At 42.6% G+C, this 21013-nt stretch overlaps 1 protein-coding gene across 1 annotated transcript; it reads right to left on the reverse strand.

Moving 5' to 3' along the window:
* Positions 1 to 2490: 2490 nt before the first annotated feature.
* On the reverse strand, positions 2491 to 18000 carry Sfpq (splicing factor proline and glutamine rich). Its single transcript, XM_052716002.1, is given in 21 exon segments — positions 2491 to 2574; positions 2986 to 3073; positions 3771 to 9844; positions 12191 to 12312; positions 12394 to 12442; positions 13034 to 13151; positions 13484 to 13568; positions 13672 to 13868; positions 15408 to 15503; positions 15601 to 15902; positions 16238 to 16426; positions 17033 to 17089; positions 17091 to 17192; positions 17194 to 17238; positions 17241 to 17294; positions 17297 to 17413; positions 17415 to 17471; positions 17473 to 17572; positions 17574 to 17620; positions 17622 to 17840; positions 17843 to 18000. Coding segments are annotated over 19 exon segments (2130 nt in total). The 5' UTR covers positions 17879 to 18000; the 3' UTR covers positions 2491 to 2574; positions 2986 to 3073; positions 3771 to 9706.
* Between the last annotated feature and the right edge of the window lie 3013 nt (positions 18001 to 21013).

The following is a 21013-nucleotide window of genomic DNA, read 5'->3' on the forward strand; positions in this document are numbered from 1 at the left end:
GGTCTACAGATCGAGTTCTAAGACAAGCTCCAAAGATACAGAGAAACCCTGTCATATAAACCACCCCCCCCCCAAAAAAAAAGATGAGCTGTATGGTAGTGGTACAGGCCTTTAACCCCAGCAATTGGGAGGCAGAAGCACAATGCATCTGTGAGTTCATGGCTTAATCTGGCCTACAGAGTTCCAGGACAGCCATGACTGTTATTGACAGCACTATGACCGTTACAGAAACCCTGCCTTGAGAAACCAAAAAGAAAACAGGTCAAGTAAGCAAGCCAGTAAGGCCTTCATGCCTTTGCATTGGCTACTGCTTCCATGCTTCTTCCCTTTTGGGTCCTGCAGACTTGTCTGGGTGGACTGTGCTGTGAAACTGTAAACTGATATAATTCTTGCCCAAGCTGCTTTTAGCTATCGTGTTTCATCTGATAGAAACCAACCTGTTGGGAATGGAGAGATGGCTCAGAGCACTGGCTGCTCTTAAGAGATCCCAGAGTTCAATTCTCAGCAACCACATGGTGGCTCACAACCATCTATTGTAAGATCTGGTGCCCTCTTCTGGTGTGCAGGCAGAACAACGTACACAACCCGTCAGCTGCACTGGTCATTCAGAAGAGGATGAGTTACTGTTTGTGTATGACAGCCTAGTTTTATGGAGCCATTTAAATAGCCAGACATTAAGGTATGCTTGTTCTCAGAACAAGCTGAAAACCAATGTGAGTGCACTTGTCTCTAATCATAACGTGGAAAACTGATCTCTCGATTTAGCCCTGGCAGGCCCATCTTCTATCTCCCAGGGGCTGGAATTAAAAGCACACACCACCACCAGGAGCCATTTTCTGTTCACCAGCACACCACCTATTGCCCTCAATGCTGAAAGCAACCAACTTCCTGTCCTGGCTATTTCATATACAAACATATGGCCTGTGTTGATAATTTATGCTGCAACCAATGACTCATATCAATTGCATACTTTTAGGTTCTGAATATTGTCCTATTAGGCTTGTGGTCAGTCACTCATGTCTAGAGCAAGCAATACTTGGCAATACTCAACCAGCGTCCCACTTGCCAACATTAATATTAGAGTTGAACATGTATGGTGGTTAATTCCTTGTGTTTGAGTGACCACACAATTGTGCACTTTACCAGCAGTGTCTAAGGCTCTTCTCACCATACTTTTTACAGATCACGTGCTTGTCTGCACAAATCTGCACTCCTACAAGGTAGAGGAGCAGAGGTGAAGGGCACCCTATCTAGACTTCCTGGAACTGGACTTAGCACACCTCGTGGATACTGGGAACTGAACCTAGGTCTTCAAGAACGAAGACCTCTTGCTGAGCCATCTACGCACCCAACACTGACCTGTAGACTCAGTAAACTTCCCTAGAAACAGCTCCGCTAGCTGGTTCTCTATTCTCAGTTAACTCAGGTTGCTGAAGGGTTCTCTAGTACATGCTGCTGACATCAAAGCCCATCTCCCCCATCCTATAACAACCTATTCAGCACTTTTTTCAAGGTACTAGTTTGTGTGCACCAGCACGTGTTTAGTCAGAGACAAGTGTGGATGGCAAGGAATTCAACTCTGGTCATCACCTTTACCCACTTGTTTAAGTCAATGACCTGACCCACTTTCCAGATTGTTGAAATTCTCTGATGCTTCCTAAGTTCTAGTCTTGTTCTTTTTTTTTTTGTTTGTTTTTTGTTTTTGTTTTGTTTTTCGAGACAGGGTTTCTCTGTGTAGCTTTGCACCTTTCCTGGGACTCACTTGGTAGTCCAGGCTGGCCTCGAACTCACACCCGGCCTAGTCTTGTTCTTTACTTTGTTCACATGTAAGAATCCTCTACTAAACTAAAGGTCATAAAACCTTTCTACTTTTTGGGTTTTTTTTTTTTTTTTTTTTTTGAGTCAGGGTCTCACTATGTCACTCTGGTTGTCCTGGAACTCAGATCTGCCTGCCTGCCTGCCTGAAACATCTGAATTTCAGGCTTTAAAAATCATTTTGGCCGGGCGGTGGTGGCGCACACCTTTAATCCCAGCACTTGGAAGGCAGAGGCAGGCGGATCTCTGTGAGTTCAAGGCCAGCCTGGGCTACAGAGTGAGTTCCAGGAAAGGCACGAAACTACACAGAGAAACCCTGTCTCGAAAAACAAAACCAAAACCAAAAAAAAAAATCATTTTGCCTCCAGCAGTGTTGATAGCACAGAGGCAGGAGGATCTGTGAGTTCAAGGCCAGCCTGGTCTACGGAATGAGTTCCAGGACAGTCAGGACTACAGAGAAACCCTGTCTAGGAAACAAACAAAATGTTGTCAACTCGCCTGTTCCTCCAGCATCAATTTTAAGGCTTCGATGGATGTTCCTGTAATCCTGTTAAGCCCCAGTTTGACCATGTATTGTAGTATAGGACACCAAATAGATGACTCTACTACCTAGATTTAACTTTGGGTACATCATCAGACAAATCCAAAAAACAGCCCTATTTGAACAAAAGACAATCAAGATTTTAAAATCTTTATTAAATGGCAGTAAGTTCATTCCTCTTTCATCTTGACTCATTTTCTGACACAGCTCACTTGATCCTGTCAATTAAAAAATATGATTAATCCAAAAGAACCAGGAATCAAAATTTAAGACAAGTTACTAAAGTCTAACACCAACCAATTTGCCTAAACCCTGTTAAACCAAGGAATGTGGTAGTTAGTGGGGGTTTAGAGTAGCAAACAAGGAGCTACAAGGCAGTTTAAACTGCTGGGTGAGGGATGGAGCTCAGCAAGCTGAGGTATCTGCCAAAAGCTTTCATGAAGCCCTCGACAATTCTTAACAGCACACACACACCAAGTACGGTGACACCTTCCTGTAATCCAGTTCTCTGGAGGTGGGGGGGAGGAGGACCAAGTTAAAAGGGTTGTGTTTGACTTCACAGCGAGCCTCATGCCATCCTAGTACACAAGGCTGTCTCTCCAAAGAAATTCAACCCTCATTTCACTTACCTAGACTATCTGTCAGGCTACACATGTGGCTTTTCTTCTTGGCTGGCCCATGTTGTGTGATGTCTTGAGAAGAAACATCTGATTCCACCTATACAACAAGATTTAAATAGCCCATACATTTTAGCCTATATGTCTTGTACTGGTATTAACAAAGAGCAACTTTTTGGACACAGGCTCTGAACAATTTTTATTATAAATATAGCAATATATCACACACAATATATTTGGTATAGGTATATGTGGCAAAGACCAAGGTGGCCAAAAGAACCACACTGACATGAGGTTTTAAAACCTGAAAGTACAACATATTTCTTCTCTCAATTTCAAGCTTTTTTTTTGGTAGCTGTTAATTTTTGTTTTAAGCATGCAGCATTTTGAGGTTTTGTTTGTTTTTTTTTTAACTGTTCATTGTTTTCAATTTTTGGGGTTTTTTTCAAGAAAATGGTTTTTCTGTGTAGATCTGGTTGTCCTGGATAGGTCTGTAGACCAGGCTAGCCTTAACTCAAGAGATCCACCTCCCTCTTCTTCCCAAGTGTTGGGATTAAAGGTGTGGATCACTACCATGCAACTTAAAATTGTTTTAAATGTGTGTTTTGGGTGCTGCCACGCAGGTAATACAAATCACACCAGGTGTCACACAGCATGCAACGCAAGTGCCCCTGTTTCCTAGCCCTCAACTGTCAGCTAAAATGGGCATGTTGGTAAATTTTGGAGAACCAAACAATTTTCAGCATCAAAGCAAAGATAAATCAGATCCCCAAAGCCCCATTTCTAAGGACACTTACTTCAAGTAGAGACGCCAAAATCAGCCAACATCAATCATTCTCACCTAAAGAATAATAAGAAAAAGTTAATATAAAAGACAAGGGTGTAAGATAAAAGGCTTGAAAAATGCTAGTTAACTTCCAAATTTAAAAGAGCAAAATCCCAGAGATTAAAGACTGGAATAAGTTATAGCATTTTAAAAAAAAAAAAAAAAAAAAAAAAGGAAGAAACTTTATGGGGGGAATCTAAAATTATTCTTTCTGTAAGTAATAAGTAGATGACAGAATTAGGATGAAAACTATCTTCTTTAAAATGCAAAAGCCTCATTTCTAGTTTCACCAGTCTGAGCACAATGAAGTTTGACTGTACCCCAAAATATACTATCCCTTATGTGAAGGTGTGTGCCAACGTCTACCTGACTGAGCTGTGAGCTCTACAGCATACCGCTTCCCCAGTCAATTCGTTGTGTCTTTCTTAGGTAGAATACCTCCAAGAAGAGTGCTTTGACCCTTTCCCACAGCACACAACACTGCAGTTCTTTACCCTGCAAGCCTATGTTTGCCTCAATCTTTGGTCTCCAAGTCCTCACTGTGTTTTCAGTTAGGGCAGGGGAGCTATGCCTTACTCCAACAGCAAGGAAAGTTTTTCTGAGGAAAAGTCAATGGCCCTCACTATATACCTGGCACAGTGCACAAGAAACAGAAAGCTCAGCCTTCAATTCAAGTTCCAGGTTTGTCTTCCCCCCTGTATCGTTACTGCCGCAGGTATATGGAAGAGTTCTCTGTTGCACATGGACCACCCATAAGGGATACTATATTGTTTTGCATTCTCTCCCCATTCTAAAATTATTCCCATTCTATATCCAGGCCCTTTTCACCTTCATTTTTCTTTTTTCTCCAGCACTGGTGTTCAAAAACATTTTATGATTTGTTGTTTACCAACAGCTGTTGAGATTTCCACATTTGTGTCTAAAACATTGCCAATCATTATCTAGCAGCAATGACAGATAAGGAGCAGTTAAATCCTCTGGATTCTCTCCCTGGTAGGGAGCCATTTGAGAACTGCACTAGCTAGACAGCACTAAACATTATCAGCTAAAGCCAAAACCAAGAAAAGGCTCAGAACAAACACCCCAGCTCTAAAACCTATCCGAAATCATTAACACAAAGGCAGCAGTAATAGTAATGCAGGACGACTGTGGATCATGTCACTGCAGCTGACAATGATTAACAATAGGAGACATGCACCCCCGTTAAGGTTAAAGTCCAAAACTAATCACACACATCTCTTCATTAGGGAGAGTGAGAGTATGCATTGCTGGGAGGCTGCAAGCAGCCTTATATCAAGAGCACCCATTACATCTCTTTCATCTTTCAGAAAGCACCGGGATCTGCTCCAAGGGCCTAACAGTACGATAATACATTCTGGCACCACACCTCTGAACGTAGGTTTTCATTTAAAAAACAATTATTTTGGTTGCAACAAGATTATGAAATACAATGCAAGCACCTCAGTATACTGGAACCCATTTAATTCCCAGTTTTTTTTTTAAGTGTTTTAAAATCCCAATGTACTGTAATATTCACAATTTACACCTACACACAAATTAAACTAGCACAAATCTACATAAAGTCAGTGGTTTCTCATTCTGAAATACAAAAGCCTAATCTTAAAGCAGACCAAGGGGAAGAAAAATAACCCCACCCCAAATTCCCTAAGTCTATATATTTTATCAAGTATATTCTCTACAAAAGTTGTTACTGTTCAGAAGAATAAACCTGAGCTCTTGTTAACATTCAAAATCGCTAACTGAGCCACGGTAGCAAGCCTGTGCTACCGATTTAACAGACTATGACCCTGCAATGTCCCCATCAGGGTTCCAGGTAGGTAGGTTAGTGATACTCATGTCACACTGTATGGTTTGTATGGTATAAGGAGCTAAGTCACCATTGCTTTCATCTGTCAGTAATCACAAGTTGGTTGTTTGGAGTAAATACAAATCTGCCCCACCATCTGACTTGCCTGACCAAAAGCAAGCCATTTTTCTTGATACAGTGAAAGAGAATTCTCACAGTCCTGAAGTTTTCAGCGGCACGTATGCAAAATGAACCAAACTTTCCAGTTATAGAACAGAAAGCATTATGAGTGGAAGCTGTTTCTCATGCATGCTACCTAAACACCAAGGTTAAACTGAAGTGAGATCTAAACAACAGCTGATAGAAAGCTCAAGTCCTAAGCAACAAAGGAAAATGCTTTGAAGACTCATGTAATCCTGTGATTATTAAACATTTTGGACTGTAATCAATCACATCCCTAAACTAGGAAGGAAGACCTACTCTGAACAAATGCACTCATTCTACAGAGACGACGAAGTCCTATGATAGGGAATGATTGCCAATGGTTTCAACTGTAGGAAGTCAAGTGTTTCACACTACTTTCCCCAAGTTTAGAGTATAAACATACTCAGACAAGCCACATAACTTAAACTATTCATAAGATTCCCATCTAAGCCCAAGTTAGTAACAACAAGTGTTCCCATGAAGCCCATACCTACAAAAATTTTATCACATTACATAAAAAAAAAACACCCCCCACCCTGTGTCATTTAGTCTTGATTCAATCAGCTTGCAAAACAATGATCAAGATTGCATAATGAAATTAGACATTGCTGACCAATGGGAGGTCAAGTTTGCTACTAAGGAGGCTAATTACACAGACTACAGTCTTCATCAAGGTGCCATGAGCACCCCAGGTCAAGTATGGTTTGGCTCCCTCCCACCCCCACACCAGATGTGCTCCATTTTATCTTCAGTTACAGTGTAACTAAAGAAAACCACAAAACTTCCAAGACACACCAAAGATTCAAGTTTGCATTTTTCTGAGATCTCCAACAACACTGAATTCCTAATAAATTACAGCTCTACCCCCAGCCCCAGATTTTTAATTAACCTAGCTTATCATACAAGTATCAGGTGCTGCACTGTTATTTCACTGTCAGAAGTGTGATGTCAGAATGCCCACGGAATAAAAGCACATAGCAAGTCACCAAGTTAGATTATATTGCTTGTTACCTACCTGGATGCAGTCGGCAATGAGAATCTTGGAGCAAGCAGGAATACTACATCCGGGTCCTAATGTCCATTGCCATTTGCGGTACTACGTTCCTCACAGTTACGCACTGCAGAAATGCTGGCTAAATGCAGTTATGTAGCAGGCCACTACTTTAATAGTGCACAATTGCAGTCCAAGAACACCACAAAACATTTCGCCACAACTTTGTGGCTTGCCCAAGCCAAGTACCTAAATTTTTATCTGCCATGATATGCCACTTGTAAGAACTGCACAGGTGTAACATTACAATTTTCCCAGATTATCTCTTTATATTAGTGGTACAACACACATAAAGAGTGGTGGGTTTTAAAGTACTTAGGAATTTAATGTCCTAAGGACAAAAGAATATGGTCTCACCACATAATGTATGTCAATGGGTTCAGCTTATAGCATGCCTATTAAATAAATTTCTGTCTTAGAGAATGAAACTTTAAGGAGGTATTTTTTTCAAGGATACCCTGCAAACAAAATTTTGAGGATGTGAAGAAATAGGGGCAGGTGATTTCTTCCAAGGGAGAATGCCTAAAATACGTCCTGTTGTATCTTCCCCTCCCACCCTAAGCTTCCTGTTTAGCTTTTGGTTCAACTGCTCAAGATGATTTCAATTCACTCTTAGGCTAAAACCATCACATGTAAGACTCATGGCAAGTCTCAGTAGCTGACAACCCTTGGTACACTGATCAAAGTCAGTGTCGGTCGGTTGGCACTATGCAACCTTATCTGCTAAACACGGTTTAGCAGCTCTACAGCCCACAATAAAGAAAGGCTATCAAAGCCACAATCTCATCCTGTAAGCATCCTTCACCACTCTGTAGTATACTACTACCAAAAGCTTATTTTAGGGGTCTGTGCCAGCATCCCTTATAAAGAAAGGCATGTAATCTGAAAAATAAACTGAAACATTAATTTTATAGGCAGATTTTCCCATTCCCCCTCCAGCCCCCACCCACATACATTCAAATTCACCCTCCATGGGTGTCCCATGAACACCTCTCAGGTCCCTACTATACAATTCAACCAAATGAGCTCCTTTCAAATCCAGATCTTTGTATCCGTACAGAAAACCTTTATATATCACCAATTATTAACTTCACTTGGGCCAAAAACTTTCTGATTGCTAAAATTATGATGGAACTACCTATTTCCAAGTGTACTGATGAAGAAAAATTAATCTATTTTTAAAGTAGATTTTTCTCCCTTAATACACCATATATACCTGTCAGTCATAAAACCATTTGGTGACATGCTTCTTATAATCCACTAGTGTTTACTTTTAAAAAAAATTACGGTATTTTCCTATTCATGAAGAACTCAATTGTTTCCACAAAAGTTCTTTTGTACTCAAGCACAGTACTCAACCTCAGCAAGTGATTTAGAATTTTTTGCCAATTAGCACCAAGGATAGAGGTGAAAAGGATGAAGACATTCCATAGTGAAAGTTCTATAATGTATAGACTTGAATGGAAATGGAACTAAGAACAGAGCCAAGCCATTCAATTACTTTAGTACTGTTAGAAGTTTTCTCTTAGCGTGTTTACACTGGGAAGAAAATCAAGCTCCCATTATACTCATAGACAACAGTAAACAATCTACTTTATTATTATCAAGTCAGAAAGTCTCTTGTTCTAGTGAAAGGAAATTCAGGGAAGTTGATAATCAACTAACATCATGGAAACACCCCCAAGCTTACGGTGGGAGGAAGAGTATTTATCCTGTGGAGCCTGAACAACTCTCTCCAGGTTTAGTGCTACGTTAAGAAGAATGCTATAAACAGGTCAACTCCATAGTGAGAACGGTTACTGGCAGTCCTACTTGGTAACAGGCACCACTAGCTCTTAAAGAGAACCAATACATTTTTCAGACTACAGATTTTGCTCAATAGCACAAGGAGGTGTATGTTTAGGAGTACATAAGGCTAAACATACCTTATAATTAACTAACCCTTAACTCTTCTCAAGTTAAAATTTCAAACTAAATCCCCATCTTTTAAATCACTTGAAGTAATACATGAAAAGGCTTCATGTTTAACAATCTTTAATTCAAATGCAAAAGTTCAGTACAAGCCAATTGTAGGGCTTGGGAATTTATTCATTTAAAACAAAACAATAGGGGAAATGCAACGATATGATCTTTCCATTCTCAAAAACTTTCAAGGAAAGGATCATAGATAGGGCCATAAGGGATCATTTAACCCGCCCCCTTTCTCTTGCTACCAGTAGTTTATACCCATTCCATAATCTTAGTACATGTTCCTGAATTAAGATTTACAGTTCAACTTTTCTAACATAACCATTTAAAAATGCTTAGCACCAGCTTGCTTCCTATAATGCCAAACAAATCTAACTATTTCAATATGCATTTCTTTTTAAAAGGGGGGGGCCACCATTTGTAGAAAGAATACTTAGCCTCCAGATACATTTCCCAGAAATGGCATATGCCACTCAAAGGCCTAGACACGCTCATGCTTTCCAAGTGGAATACCTAGCCTAATGTGCAGAGAAGCATGAATGGCAAAGTTGAAGATCAGTATAACTATTTTTCTATTTATTCGAAGCACAGTAAAAAAAATGGTACACTTTGGAAATTCAGTGGCACAAGGTACACTGCCATTAACTTGAGAAACATTATACAGTTAAAAAAAAAAGTAAATAAAAAGAAATTGTTTTCTCCTGTTTCAAACACTGCGTTACATAATTTTACCTGCCCAAACAGACCATTTACAAATATCAGGTCAATAAACTGCTAACATCCATAAAAAGGTAGCTTTCTTACTAAAATGCAAGAATTTAAAAGTGGTATCTAAACAAGAAAAGACAAAAACAAACTGGAATGAAAGCCTAGCTATCTAAAATCGGGGTTTTTTGTTTGGCCCTTCATACTCTTCTCTCCCTCTGCCATATCCTGCTGGAGTTCCAGGCCCCATTCCTCTAGGACCCTGTCCACCCACAGGACCCGCACCTCCCTGCCCAAAGCGCTCAGTACGCTATTGGAACAGTAAATTAACAGTTCATTAAATGTAGTTGATGTCCATGTGTGTTAAGTAAATATTTTAGAAGGTTCCGTAGTCAACGTTCGTCGATACAATCACCAATGAGTCGATCCACAGGTACCGGGAACATAGAAAGGAAAAAAGGGTAATTTGAAAATTAGTTTACGGTAATACATGCCTTGTGGTATGTTCCCACTTGAGCCATTCTCATACACCTGTTTCAAAGAATAGATCTTCCCTGTAGTGCTAAAAAATTTAATTAGTGCAGATGTGAAAACCCATTCGAAAATGAGTTCTAAGAAATTCACATCAGATTAATCCACTGAAACACCTGTCCAGGTATGAACAGAAAATCATCTCCAACCATAAGAAGCTCAATCAGACAAAAAGCAACTCACTCAAGAAGTGACAAAGACCTACTCACCAGTTAGTGGCATGTGCTGCATAAGAAACCTTGTGCTTTTCAAGATCTTAAGACACATCTGCAAAGTTGCAGAAATCTTAAAAAGTTGGAATGAAGCTTAATAAAATTGCTACCGGACTACAAAAAAGAAAAAGCACAAAAAAACTAATAGATTTTTACTTAACCGGCACAGTGACTTGATCAAAAACTTATGTTGCCACAGTCTCACAGGCATACCACACTTCAGAGCCATCACTATAAACCAGAGACACTTACATGCACAGTATGTTTCTGCATTGTTACAAACACAATACACAGTCCACCTACTTCAAAAGTCCAACTTTTTCGTAGTTTTGGAAAGCACACTATCACTTTGTTATGATTCCATGTTTTAGGTTATCTCCCAAAACAGCCTATTCACCGAGCTAGAGGGACTGCAATAAAGCAGTGAGTGACTTCACTACTCATCCAGTTTTAGGTACTTTCACTTTAAATACAAAGTAAAATAAAACCCACATATCCTAACAACAGAACCCTACAGGCATTCCACTTACAGGCATTCCACTTACAATTCTACTCAAAATAACCCAGTTATTGGTCATTACTCAAAATAAAAAAAATAAAAATAAAATAAAAATTGCACCAGGCTTTAACTGTTCCTACAATTTCAACTTAAAACACTACAGAACTACTTGGAACAGACTACTCTTAATCTTTTACTATTGAAAAAAAATCTTCAAAACTGTATGGCTTCTACAATAGAGCTAAAAAGAAAATTTTGGAGGTTTCAGAGTTATCTTAAATACTTAAGACCTTAGGAGTTGTTAAATGCATAAACCTTTGTCTAGACATAGAACCTAAACTAAGAACACTAAGAAACTAGTTAATAAATTTGATACACCTTGTGCCTTCTAGAAAGTATGGAAGACCAAAATGTTAATTTTAAGTTCAATTTGATGAAACCTAAGAGCACTATATCCAACCATTTATAATGCTAACTTAAATTTTTCAAGAAACCTTAGGCAGGTTTTAAATGAGATCTCACATTAAAACAATAAATTCCTATTTAGAAAATCAATCCTATGAGCTAGAAAATGGAGCTCCTTTGTGACAAAAGCCTACAGGTGAATTATTTAGATTCAATTCAGTTACAAAAATGTATTCCCGCCAAAATGCAGTTCCTAAGGATCTGCAAAGCCCTACTGCAGCCACTCATACCAAAACTCACTTTATTTACTATTGGAAAGCACCTGACAGGCTATCTCATAGAGAGAAAAGTGTGATTGCATCAAGGGGTCTAGAACAAATGCACACAATCAGTATGCTTAAATTGCTGTTGCCTTTTGCTACCCTGTAGCAAAGTAGAACCATCAGTTCCTTTTAGATGTACCTACAGAGACCCAGCAGGTGGGAAACGACGAGTCAGAACACTAGACAGTTTTTTTCATGGGCTAGAAATAGAAACCACACCAATTACAGATCCAAGTCCTACCTGTCGCTCTAACATGCTTAAGGCTACAAGCCTCGAGTCTCATTCCTACTTATGGCAAATACCAGCTCGAGAATGGCACTGTGCCATTTCTCTCACTTGGATGAAGACAAACCATATACAATTACCTAGCATCTAAAAATTTGGATTTGCCATGCACTGGGGTTCCAAGTGCACAGACAATAAACTGGAAAACACCTATCTACTTATTGCCAAAGATAACTCCATATACAGCAGCATTGACTCCTTGTTGGCAACCAGATCTGTTTAGGTTACCACACATAGTTCTACATTGCCAAAGTAGTCCTCAGTATTATATATGTTTACATGATGGGGGAACTAAAAGTCCAGTCAGCTACTTTAAAGAGAGAAAGAGAGAGGAAAAAATAAACACTTAAGTCATGAAATTAAGCATTTCCTTTGTACTATGTCCCACAGGATACATTACCATGTCGCTTCCCATCATGGAACCACTCATGGTTGCTGGTGGAACTCCAGGATTGGCTTCATAACCTATGCCACCACCACCACCTAGAGGTGGAAATTTCTGGCCTCCTGAACCATAGGGATCTGGGAGACAAAAACAGTAGTCAGCACCACCAGAGCACTGCTGCACCATGTTGACACCCTTCACTGAATCCTCTCACTTACCTCCCATGTTCATTGTTCCACCACCACCCATTCTCATGTCTCTTTCTCTCTGGGGGAAAAAAAGTACAAAAAATAAAACTCTTACTTATAGGTGACAAGCCAAGTACTCAATTACAAAGAAAATTCAACACAAGAAATGTATCCAGGCTTGGAGGGACACACTTCTAATTCCAGCACTTAGGTGGCAGAGGCAGGAAGCTTACCAACCTAGTGTACATAGAGAATTCTAGGCCAGTCAAGGCTACAGAGCAAGACCTTGCCTCAAAGTACAAACACACACACAAAACAATTCAAGGCTCAAAAAAAGCATGTTTCTCTATGATTGCAAGTGTCCTGAACACTGGTTAGACTATCAAAACAAAGAAATAAAACTCCATGTAGCTGAGAGGTGGTGGTGCATGCCTTTAATCCCAGAACCAGGGAGGACAAGGCAGGTGGACCTCTAAGATAGAGGCCAAAGCTGTTACACACACAGAAAAAAATAACAATTTGTTCCAGTGAGATCTGGTTATGGTGAGTACCACACACACAACACATGAGACAGCTGCACTGAAGACACCAAGTCAACTTCATGCTAATCGGTCCCCCCCGCCCCGGGGAGGCCCCAGACAGCTCCAATTAGACTGCACACACAACTTACAGGGTCCATGTAGCCCATCCTGCTGTAACTTTCTTCTCTCTGGCGTCTCATTTGTTCTTCCATCTCTCGTTGACGAATCATCATCTCTTCCTCTCGTCTACGCCGTTCCTCCTCTTGCCTACAAATGTTTTTCAGGCATATAAACCAAAGTGTCATCTATATCCTTAGAATTTATACTTAAGAGGTCAGCCAGCTATGGTGGTCCTTGCCTTTGGCAGAGGGAAAGGGATCTCAAGCTAGCTAGTGCCACACAGCAACAACACCGTGATTCAAAAAAATACTTGAAAAGAGCTAGTAGTGGTTTGTCTTACCGTTTTAAAATGTGTAGGTCAAACTATACTGTTCCAAGTCTAGAACACAACTCTACAGACAGCAGCATTCTGGTAAAGAACAAGGTTTCCTAAGGCACTTAGTACAAGGTGGAAGTGAAGGCTGGATTTAACACTATACCTCAATTGCATTTCTTTACGCTTTTGCATTTCCTGACTGTGAAGTTCTTCCATGCGCCTCAATTCTTCCTGGCGTCTCATCAGATCTAAACATTGGAAATTAACACTTTTAGATTTGTGTTAATGAGGTTCTGGCCACTTTAAATGCCAATTGATCCTTACCAGTAAAATTCTGAGGCTTTTTTTTACCTTGGCGCAAAAGATTTGCTTGATGCTCATGGTAGGCATCTTCCATTTCACTTTCCAATTTATCTTTTGCATCCTTCATGTTTTTTTCAACTTGTTCCCTTTGCTGTTTTTCCATTTCATCCAAGGACTTCCATCGTTGAGAATATTCATACTCAAATGTGCCATGCTGAGCAAAACGAGGAGGTGTTTCTCTCTCCCTGACAACACAAAATTTATATAAAGCCAATGTGAGAATGTAGTATTACCTTACTTTCTAAAAATCAAAACCTAAACCTTCTAAAATAGGCATGATGGTTCATGCCTTTAATTCCAGCACTTGGGGAGACAGAGGCAGGCAGATATGAGTTCCAGGACAGACAGGACTACAGAAAATCCTGACAAGGAAAATATTAAGTATGTGTCAGGATATGGCCCAATAGTAAAGCACTCGTATGTAGCATAATGAACAATGTCCTGGATTTGATCCCCAGCACCAAGGATGGACAAAGAAACACAAGACATGGTGCTTTCTCTATACCACTGTGATGTCTTTAAGATCCCTCAACTTGCAATCCTGCTCAACTGTGTTAAGAAACACAAGACACAAATCAGAATGATAGTGAAAGGGACTGGAAAGATGCTCAGCAGTCGGTGGGGGGAAAAAAGCACAGCACTCCTTACAAGAGACCCGAGTTTGGTTCCTAGCACCCTCTTCTTGTCTCCTTGGGAACCAGGCACACATGGTGCACAGACATACATGCATACATTAAAAATTAAATTGTACTTTGTAGACACTGCTTAATAGAGGATTTCTAGCAACACTTTCATTCCCCTGAAGCCTTCACTCAGTCTCATACTATCTTCTTTATAATCTCCACCCCTTTTTGAGACAATGTCTCACTGTGTAGTCCTGGCTGACCTGGAACTTGCCTCCTAGATAAATGCACACGTGTAACCATGAATTATTTACCTAACTGTATCGGATCAAGGAAACAAGTTATGATATAAAATAAAGCAAGAAGCAAGGAAGGCATGATGATGCAGGAGTTCTACGCCAGTCTGGCCTACAGGGAGACCCTCTATCTAAATTAAAAAATTAAAATTAAAAAATAGCAATAGTAATAATAATAATACAGTAATAGAAAGGTAGGTAAGAAACCCCACCTTCCCTATTTCCTACAGCCTAATTGTCCAGGCTTATTTTTTCCCACCAATATCAAACAGATCTCATGCAATTTAATTTAAGCATATATCTGAAACACATGTGAATGTATTTAAACCGAACCATCTTCAAGTTCTGCCTGAATGAAGCCAGACATGTGGCACAGGCTTTTAGTCCCAGTACTCTAGAAGGCAGAGACAGGTAGATTCCTGCGTTTGAAGATCATCCTAGTCTTTCACAAAGCAAGTTACAGGACAGCCAGGTTTACAGAAAAACCTTGTTTCCAAAAACCCAAAACTACTCCACCCCCAAATCCCAAAACTAAAATTTCTGTCTGAGCCTGAGATCTATTAAGCATATTCAAGCAACATTGTAAAACATATTCATAAGACTTGTCTTGAAGGCTCACATCTATAATTCCAGCACTTGAGAGAGACAGAAGTCAGGATTTGGTCAAGGTTTTGGTAAGCTTGGCCTTCATAACGGATTTCCACAGCAACCAGACATACACAGCCAGACTAAAAATTTCATAACTCCTAAGCAGAATGTAAAATTACTAACATTTCTTTTAGAGCACCAAAAAGCTTTATCTTACTTTTGATACATTGGATTCTTCTGGGCCAGTTTTTCAGGAAGACCATCTTCATCATCTAACTGTTCAAGAGGTTCCACAATGACTGGGCGAGGCGTCCTAGTAACAGAAATGATTCCTCACCTTAACTTCCTTCCAACTTTATTTGTAACCCCCAAAATTATCAAAAATTTACCATAAACAAAAGACAACTTACGTTGTCAGTAGGAAAACACCTTCACTGCATCTTTCAAATGCTTTTCTTGCTGCTGGCTTTGAAGCAAACTCAACAATGCCTTTCCCTGTAGATCTTCCACGATCATCCACAATTACAACAGCCCTTTCAATAGGACCAAACTGGCTAAAGGCCTCTTCCAACAGTTCGTTAGAAACATAGGGTGAAAGATTCCGAACAGAAAGAGCTGCAGCATGTGTGGCAAAGCGAACCCGAAGCTGTCTACCCCTCATAGGGGTATCATCAAGTTCAGCTTTGGCGATTTCAGCCAAGGCTCTAGACTCCTGTAAATATCAGAAACATTTTTAAACAACTCCAAAACTAGCTAATGTCCAATTTGTCATACCCCTTCCTATTCTTACAACTCACTCAACTGAAGCATCATCTTCCCGCAGTTCCTTCCAACATCCCAAGGGCTAAACTAAAGGTCTTTGTTGCTCTGCCCCCAATACATACTATACTGATCTGTATCGATGACGGAAAAACTTAAAGGCCAGTTACTTCTTCCCAGAAATTGGGAAGAAGTTTAAAACCAAACCTTCAAGACTTTGCAAAGAAAAAATAGAAACCCAAACATTTTTTATTACGTATATAAGAAAAAACTACCAAATACACTCACAAGTTTAATGAACCCGAACCCTTTGCCTTTGTTGATAAAAACTTCTCCGGGTTCTCCGTATTTAGCAAACAGTCTTTTGAATTCATCCTCTGTGATATCAGCAGGTAGGTTCCCCACAAACAACCGACAGCGCTGTGTGTAAGTTTTTTCTCCAGGCCTCCGCAAGAGAGACAAGTTGGCTTTAAATCCCTAATGAAAAAACTGGAATTCAGACACCAAAGCAGAAAAACAAACAAAACCAAAACCAATTTTGGTTGTCCCGAATAGGCCGTATCACCCATTCGTAACGATACTTTTTTTTTTTTCCCATACAAACACTGCCAAGTTGTACCGTATTAGGAGATCCAACAGGATCACCTGACATCGGTAAGGCCGTGACCATACAAAAGGCTTTAAACACACTCGCCGTTATCAGCAAATGTCAATCAACACTTGCTGACGTCAACAAACAAATCGAAAAGGATAAAACCAGGACCGGAACTGCACCAAAAAACGCCGTGTCCTCCCCAACAGCACTGCATCGCACCAGCACCGTCCCAAGGGACTGCCAGCTTCTAGCAACCCACCGCCAAGCCAACAGCTGCCCTCCTGCTGCAAGAAGCCAATCCCTAGCGAACTCCTGTCCCCGCCGGCCGCGCAGCCCCCGCCTTCGCGAGCATGCGCAGGCGCGCTTCCGGCAGGCAACAAAATGGAGGCCTGCGCTGCCGCGGGCGGGGGGGGAAAAAAAAAACGCCGAGGGTAGGGAGGCGCCCGCCATCTTAGGGGAACGGACAGCTCGCTCGTGGGACTACTCACCTCCGAGTCGGATATCTTTTCTTCCGTGCGGGCTGCTGGCCCGCTGGGAGGGGGGCCCCTGGTGATGCTGCTGGTGGTAGGGGCGGGTGGTGCTGGCGGCCCCCCGCGGGGCTCGCCGCCACCCCCGGTGAGGTGGCTTCGGGTGACCCCCCGGGAGCGCCCATTCCCGGGCCACCTCCGGGTTTAGGCCCACCCGGCATCTTGCCCTGCCTTTCGGGCCGCCGGGGCCTGGGCCTGGGCCGGGCTTAGGCCCTGGTCCCGCGCGCCGCCGGCGGGGGGAGGCGGAGGACCACCGGTCTGGGGCGGCGTCGTCGAGACTCCGCTGCTCGGTGTCGAAGGCGGAGGCGGGCCAGGGGTAGTGGAGGTGACCGCGGGTGGCGGGGGTCGGAGTAGGACCGGGGCCCGGCGGGGCGCCGGTGGTCGGGGGATTGGCCGGCGGGGGCCGAGCCGGCGGGAGGCGGCGCAGTGCTCACTCCCGGCGCGGAGCCGGGGCCTTGGGGGACGACGGGCTTGGACGAGTCTTGCGGCGGAGGCGGGGGGCTGCTGATGGGGCGGCTGGTGTGGCGGCGGCTGCTGGTGCGGCGGCGGGCTGCTGAGGCGGGGGCTGCTGCGGCGGGGGCTGCTGCGGCTGCGGCTGGTGCTGCTGCTGGTGCGGAGGCGGAGGCGGGATCGGTGGCTTCGGGCCGCCAGGGCCCGGGCCCATGGGGCCGCGGTTCTGGTTGAGGCCCATGCCAGGCGGCGGAGAGCGGAAGTCATGGAGGCCGCCGCGGCCGCCGCCGCCGCCTCCACGCCGATGAAAGCCGCCACCTCGCCACCGCCGCGACTCCGGAACCGATCCCGAGACATAGCTGCAGTCAAGGGGCGGTTGAGGCAGAAGCGGAGAAGTCGCTCGGGGAACGTAGATGCCACCTTGCTTCGCACAAAATGGCGGACGACACAAGCAGCGCACCGCCCTTTGTCCTCTTCTTAAATAGGCCAGTTCGGCCTGGCCCGCCTTCCCTAGATTGACAGTTCAGTTATCCAATAGCAAGTACAGTACTTGATGATGAAACCTAAATCTTCCTTATTGGCTCTCTAGAGAGAGGCGGGAGGAAGGGAGGGGGCTGAGTTTTCCATTTGGGCCTATGAAGGGATAAGGACTTGCCTATACGCCTCTGTGATTTGTTGGAAGAAATTTGAATGGGCAATGCCTTGCCAACTTTCCCGTGAAATCAAATATCCAGGGCCATATCAGCTCCTGATAGGCTGGAAAAGCTCTTTCTTTCTTCTATTCTTCTTTGAGCAGTCCGCTATTCTTGTCCAGAAAAACATATTCACTGGTTCAAAGTTATAAATTGAGCACCTGGTATCTAACTCTTCTTTGTGCCAGGCCAATGAAGTCAGAGAAAAATGTCACAGAGTCTTTAAGCACAAAGATTTTTATTTCATTGAAACCTCATCGGAGACTAGCAAGTTGGCAAACACATGTGAGCCCATCACTTGGGACGTGGAAACAGCATGATCCGGAGTTGAAGTTTATCTCTACATTATCAACTACATTCAGTTAGAAGCCAGATTGGGCTACATGAAACGTTAAAAAAAAATTAAGAAAAAGGAAAAGCAAAAATAGCCCATAGGAGCACAAGTTGTTGTAGCACTATAAAATTTGCCATTACGCTTAAGCGAATTCAGTCTTTGTCCAAGAGGAAAACTGAGTTAGAGAGCTGAGGTTACACTTTCCTGGCATGCAGAAATCTCAGTTTAATCCCAACAAAGGGGTAAATGAGATAGATTATGACTGTATGTGTGTGTACAGTAATAATTTACAAACACAAATCTTGGGAGAGGAACATGAATTTTTCTGTTTTGATTTTTTGAGACAGAGTTTCTCTCTGTATCCTTGCCTGTCCTGGAACTCACACTGTAGACCAGACTGGCCTCGAACTCAGAGATCTGCCTCCCTCAGTCTCCCAGGGGCTTGGACTAAAGGCATGCAACCACCAGGTTGGCTTAGGTGGGTTGTTTGTTTTTTGTTTTCTTTGTTTTTGGTTTTTCAAGACAGGGTTTCTCTGTGTAGCTTTGGTGCCTTTCCTGGAACTCACTCTGTAGCCCATGCTGGTCTCGAACTCACGGAAATCCACCTGGCTCTGCCTCCCGAGTGCTGGGATTAAAGGCGTGTGCCACCACTGCCCAGCGATTTTTTTTAATCCCCTCCACTTAATACTTCATAAACAGATAAGAGACTTTAAAAATTACTTAGGTGAGAGAACATGACTTTAATCCCAACACTTGGGAGGCAGAGGTAGGTGCATCTGTGTGAGTTGGGAGGCCATCCTGATCTACATAGAGTGTTCCAGGACATCAAGGGCTACATAGAGAGATCCTGTCTCAAAAAAATAAAAATTATTTGGGTGGAATGACACTATGTAATCTCAAAATTTAGGTGGTAAAAGCTGGAGGCTCAAAGCCTGCATCATTTACATATCATGTTCTAAGACTGCCAGAGCTACTTAGTGAGACCCTGTTTCAAAACACAAAAGTTATTACCCTAAAAGGGAAAAGCATGGATTGCCCTAGGAAGGGGAAATAGATAAGATCTGGGTAAGGGGGGAGGGGCTCATGGATATGAACACTAGGTAACAGGATGGTTGAGTTGGGGGAGGGAGAGAAAGGAAAGAGATAACTTGATAGAGGGAGCCATTATGGGGTTAGAGAGAAACTGGTGCCAGGAAAATTCCCAGGAATCCACAAGGACAACCCCAGCTAAGACTTATAGTGGAGAGGGTGCCTGAACTGGCCTTCCCCTATAATCAGATTGATGACTGCCCTAATTGTCATGAGAGAGCCTTTATCCAGTAACTGATGGAAGCAGATGCAGAGATCCCCAGCTAAGCACTGAACCTGGACCCAGCTCCTGGACTCTAGTCGAAGACAGGGAGGAAGGATTATATGAGCAAGGGAGAGGGGGTCAAGATCATGATGGGGAAACCCACAGAGACAGCTGACCTAAGCTAGTGGGAGCTCACTGACTGTGAACTGACAGCTGGGGAACCCACATGGGACCAAACTAGGCCCTCTGAATGTGGGTGACAGTTGTATGGCTTGGTCAGTTTGTAGGGCCCCTGGCAGTGGGACCAGGATTTATCTCTAGTACATGAACTGGCTTTTTGGAGCCTATTCCTTGTGGAGGGATATCTTGCTCAGCCCTTGATGCAGGGGACAGGGGCTTGGTCCTGCCTCAACTTGAAATGTCAGACTTTGTTGACTCCCCTTGGGAGGCCTTACCCTCTCTGAGGAGTGAATGGGGGTGAAGGGGGAGGGTTAGAAGGGGGAGTGTGAGGAGGGGAGGGAGGAGGAAATGTAGTTGGTATGTAAAATAAAAAAAATTTAATAAAAATAAAAAAAGAAAGCAGGCTGAGCAAGCCAGTAAGCAGCACTCCTCCATGGCCTTAGTATCAGCTCCTACCTTCAGGGTCCTGCCCTGTTGGAGTTCCTGTCCTAGCTTCCTTCAATGACAGACTACAATGTGGAAGTGTTAGCCAAATAAATCCTTTCTTCTGAGAAAAAAAAGTTACAATATTATATGTTAGGTTGGGTATGCTATAATCCCAGCACTCAAGAGGCAAAGGCAGGTGGATCTCTGTGACCTGGAGGCCAGCCTGTTCTACATAGTGAGTTCCAGGCCATCAAGAGCTACATAGTGAGACCCTGTCAGAAAAAAAAAATTATGCAGATTTGAGGACATAACTCAGTAATGAAGTGCTGGTCTAGCTTGCAAGCCCTTTACTACTTTGAGGCCTTAGGTTCAACCCTCAGCCCCACAGAAACAAAATTTTTTATGATATTAAGGTATTGATAAGTATCAATATGAAATCAACCAATTGTGGCAGCATCCCTTTTCCTTCAAAGTCCCCAAACCCCCCAGTGTTGGGCCAGCAAGGTGATTAGTTCAGATACAGGTTCCTGCTACCAAGCCTGATGATTTGAGTTCAATCACTCAGA

The sequence above is a fragment of the Peromyscus californicus genome, unplaced genomic scaffold (assembly GCF_007827085.1).
Source record: "Peromyscus californicus insignis strain IS unplaced genomic scaffold, ASM782708v3 Scaffold_5__1_contigs__length_169319896, whole genome shotgun sequence".
Lineage (NCBI taxonomy): Eukaryota > Metazoa > Chordata > Mammalia > Rodentia > Cricetidae > Peromyscus > Peromyscus californicus.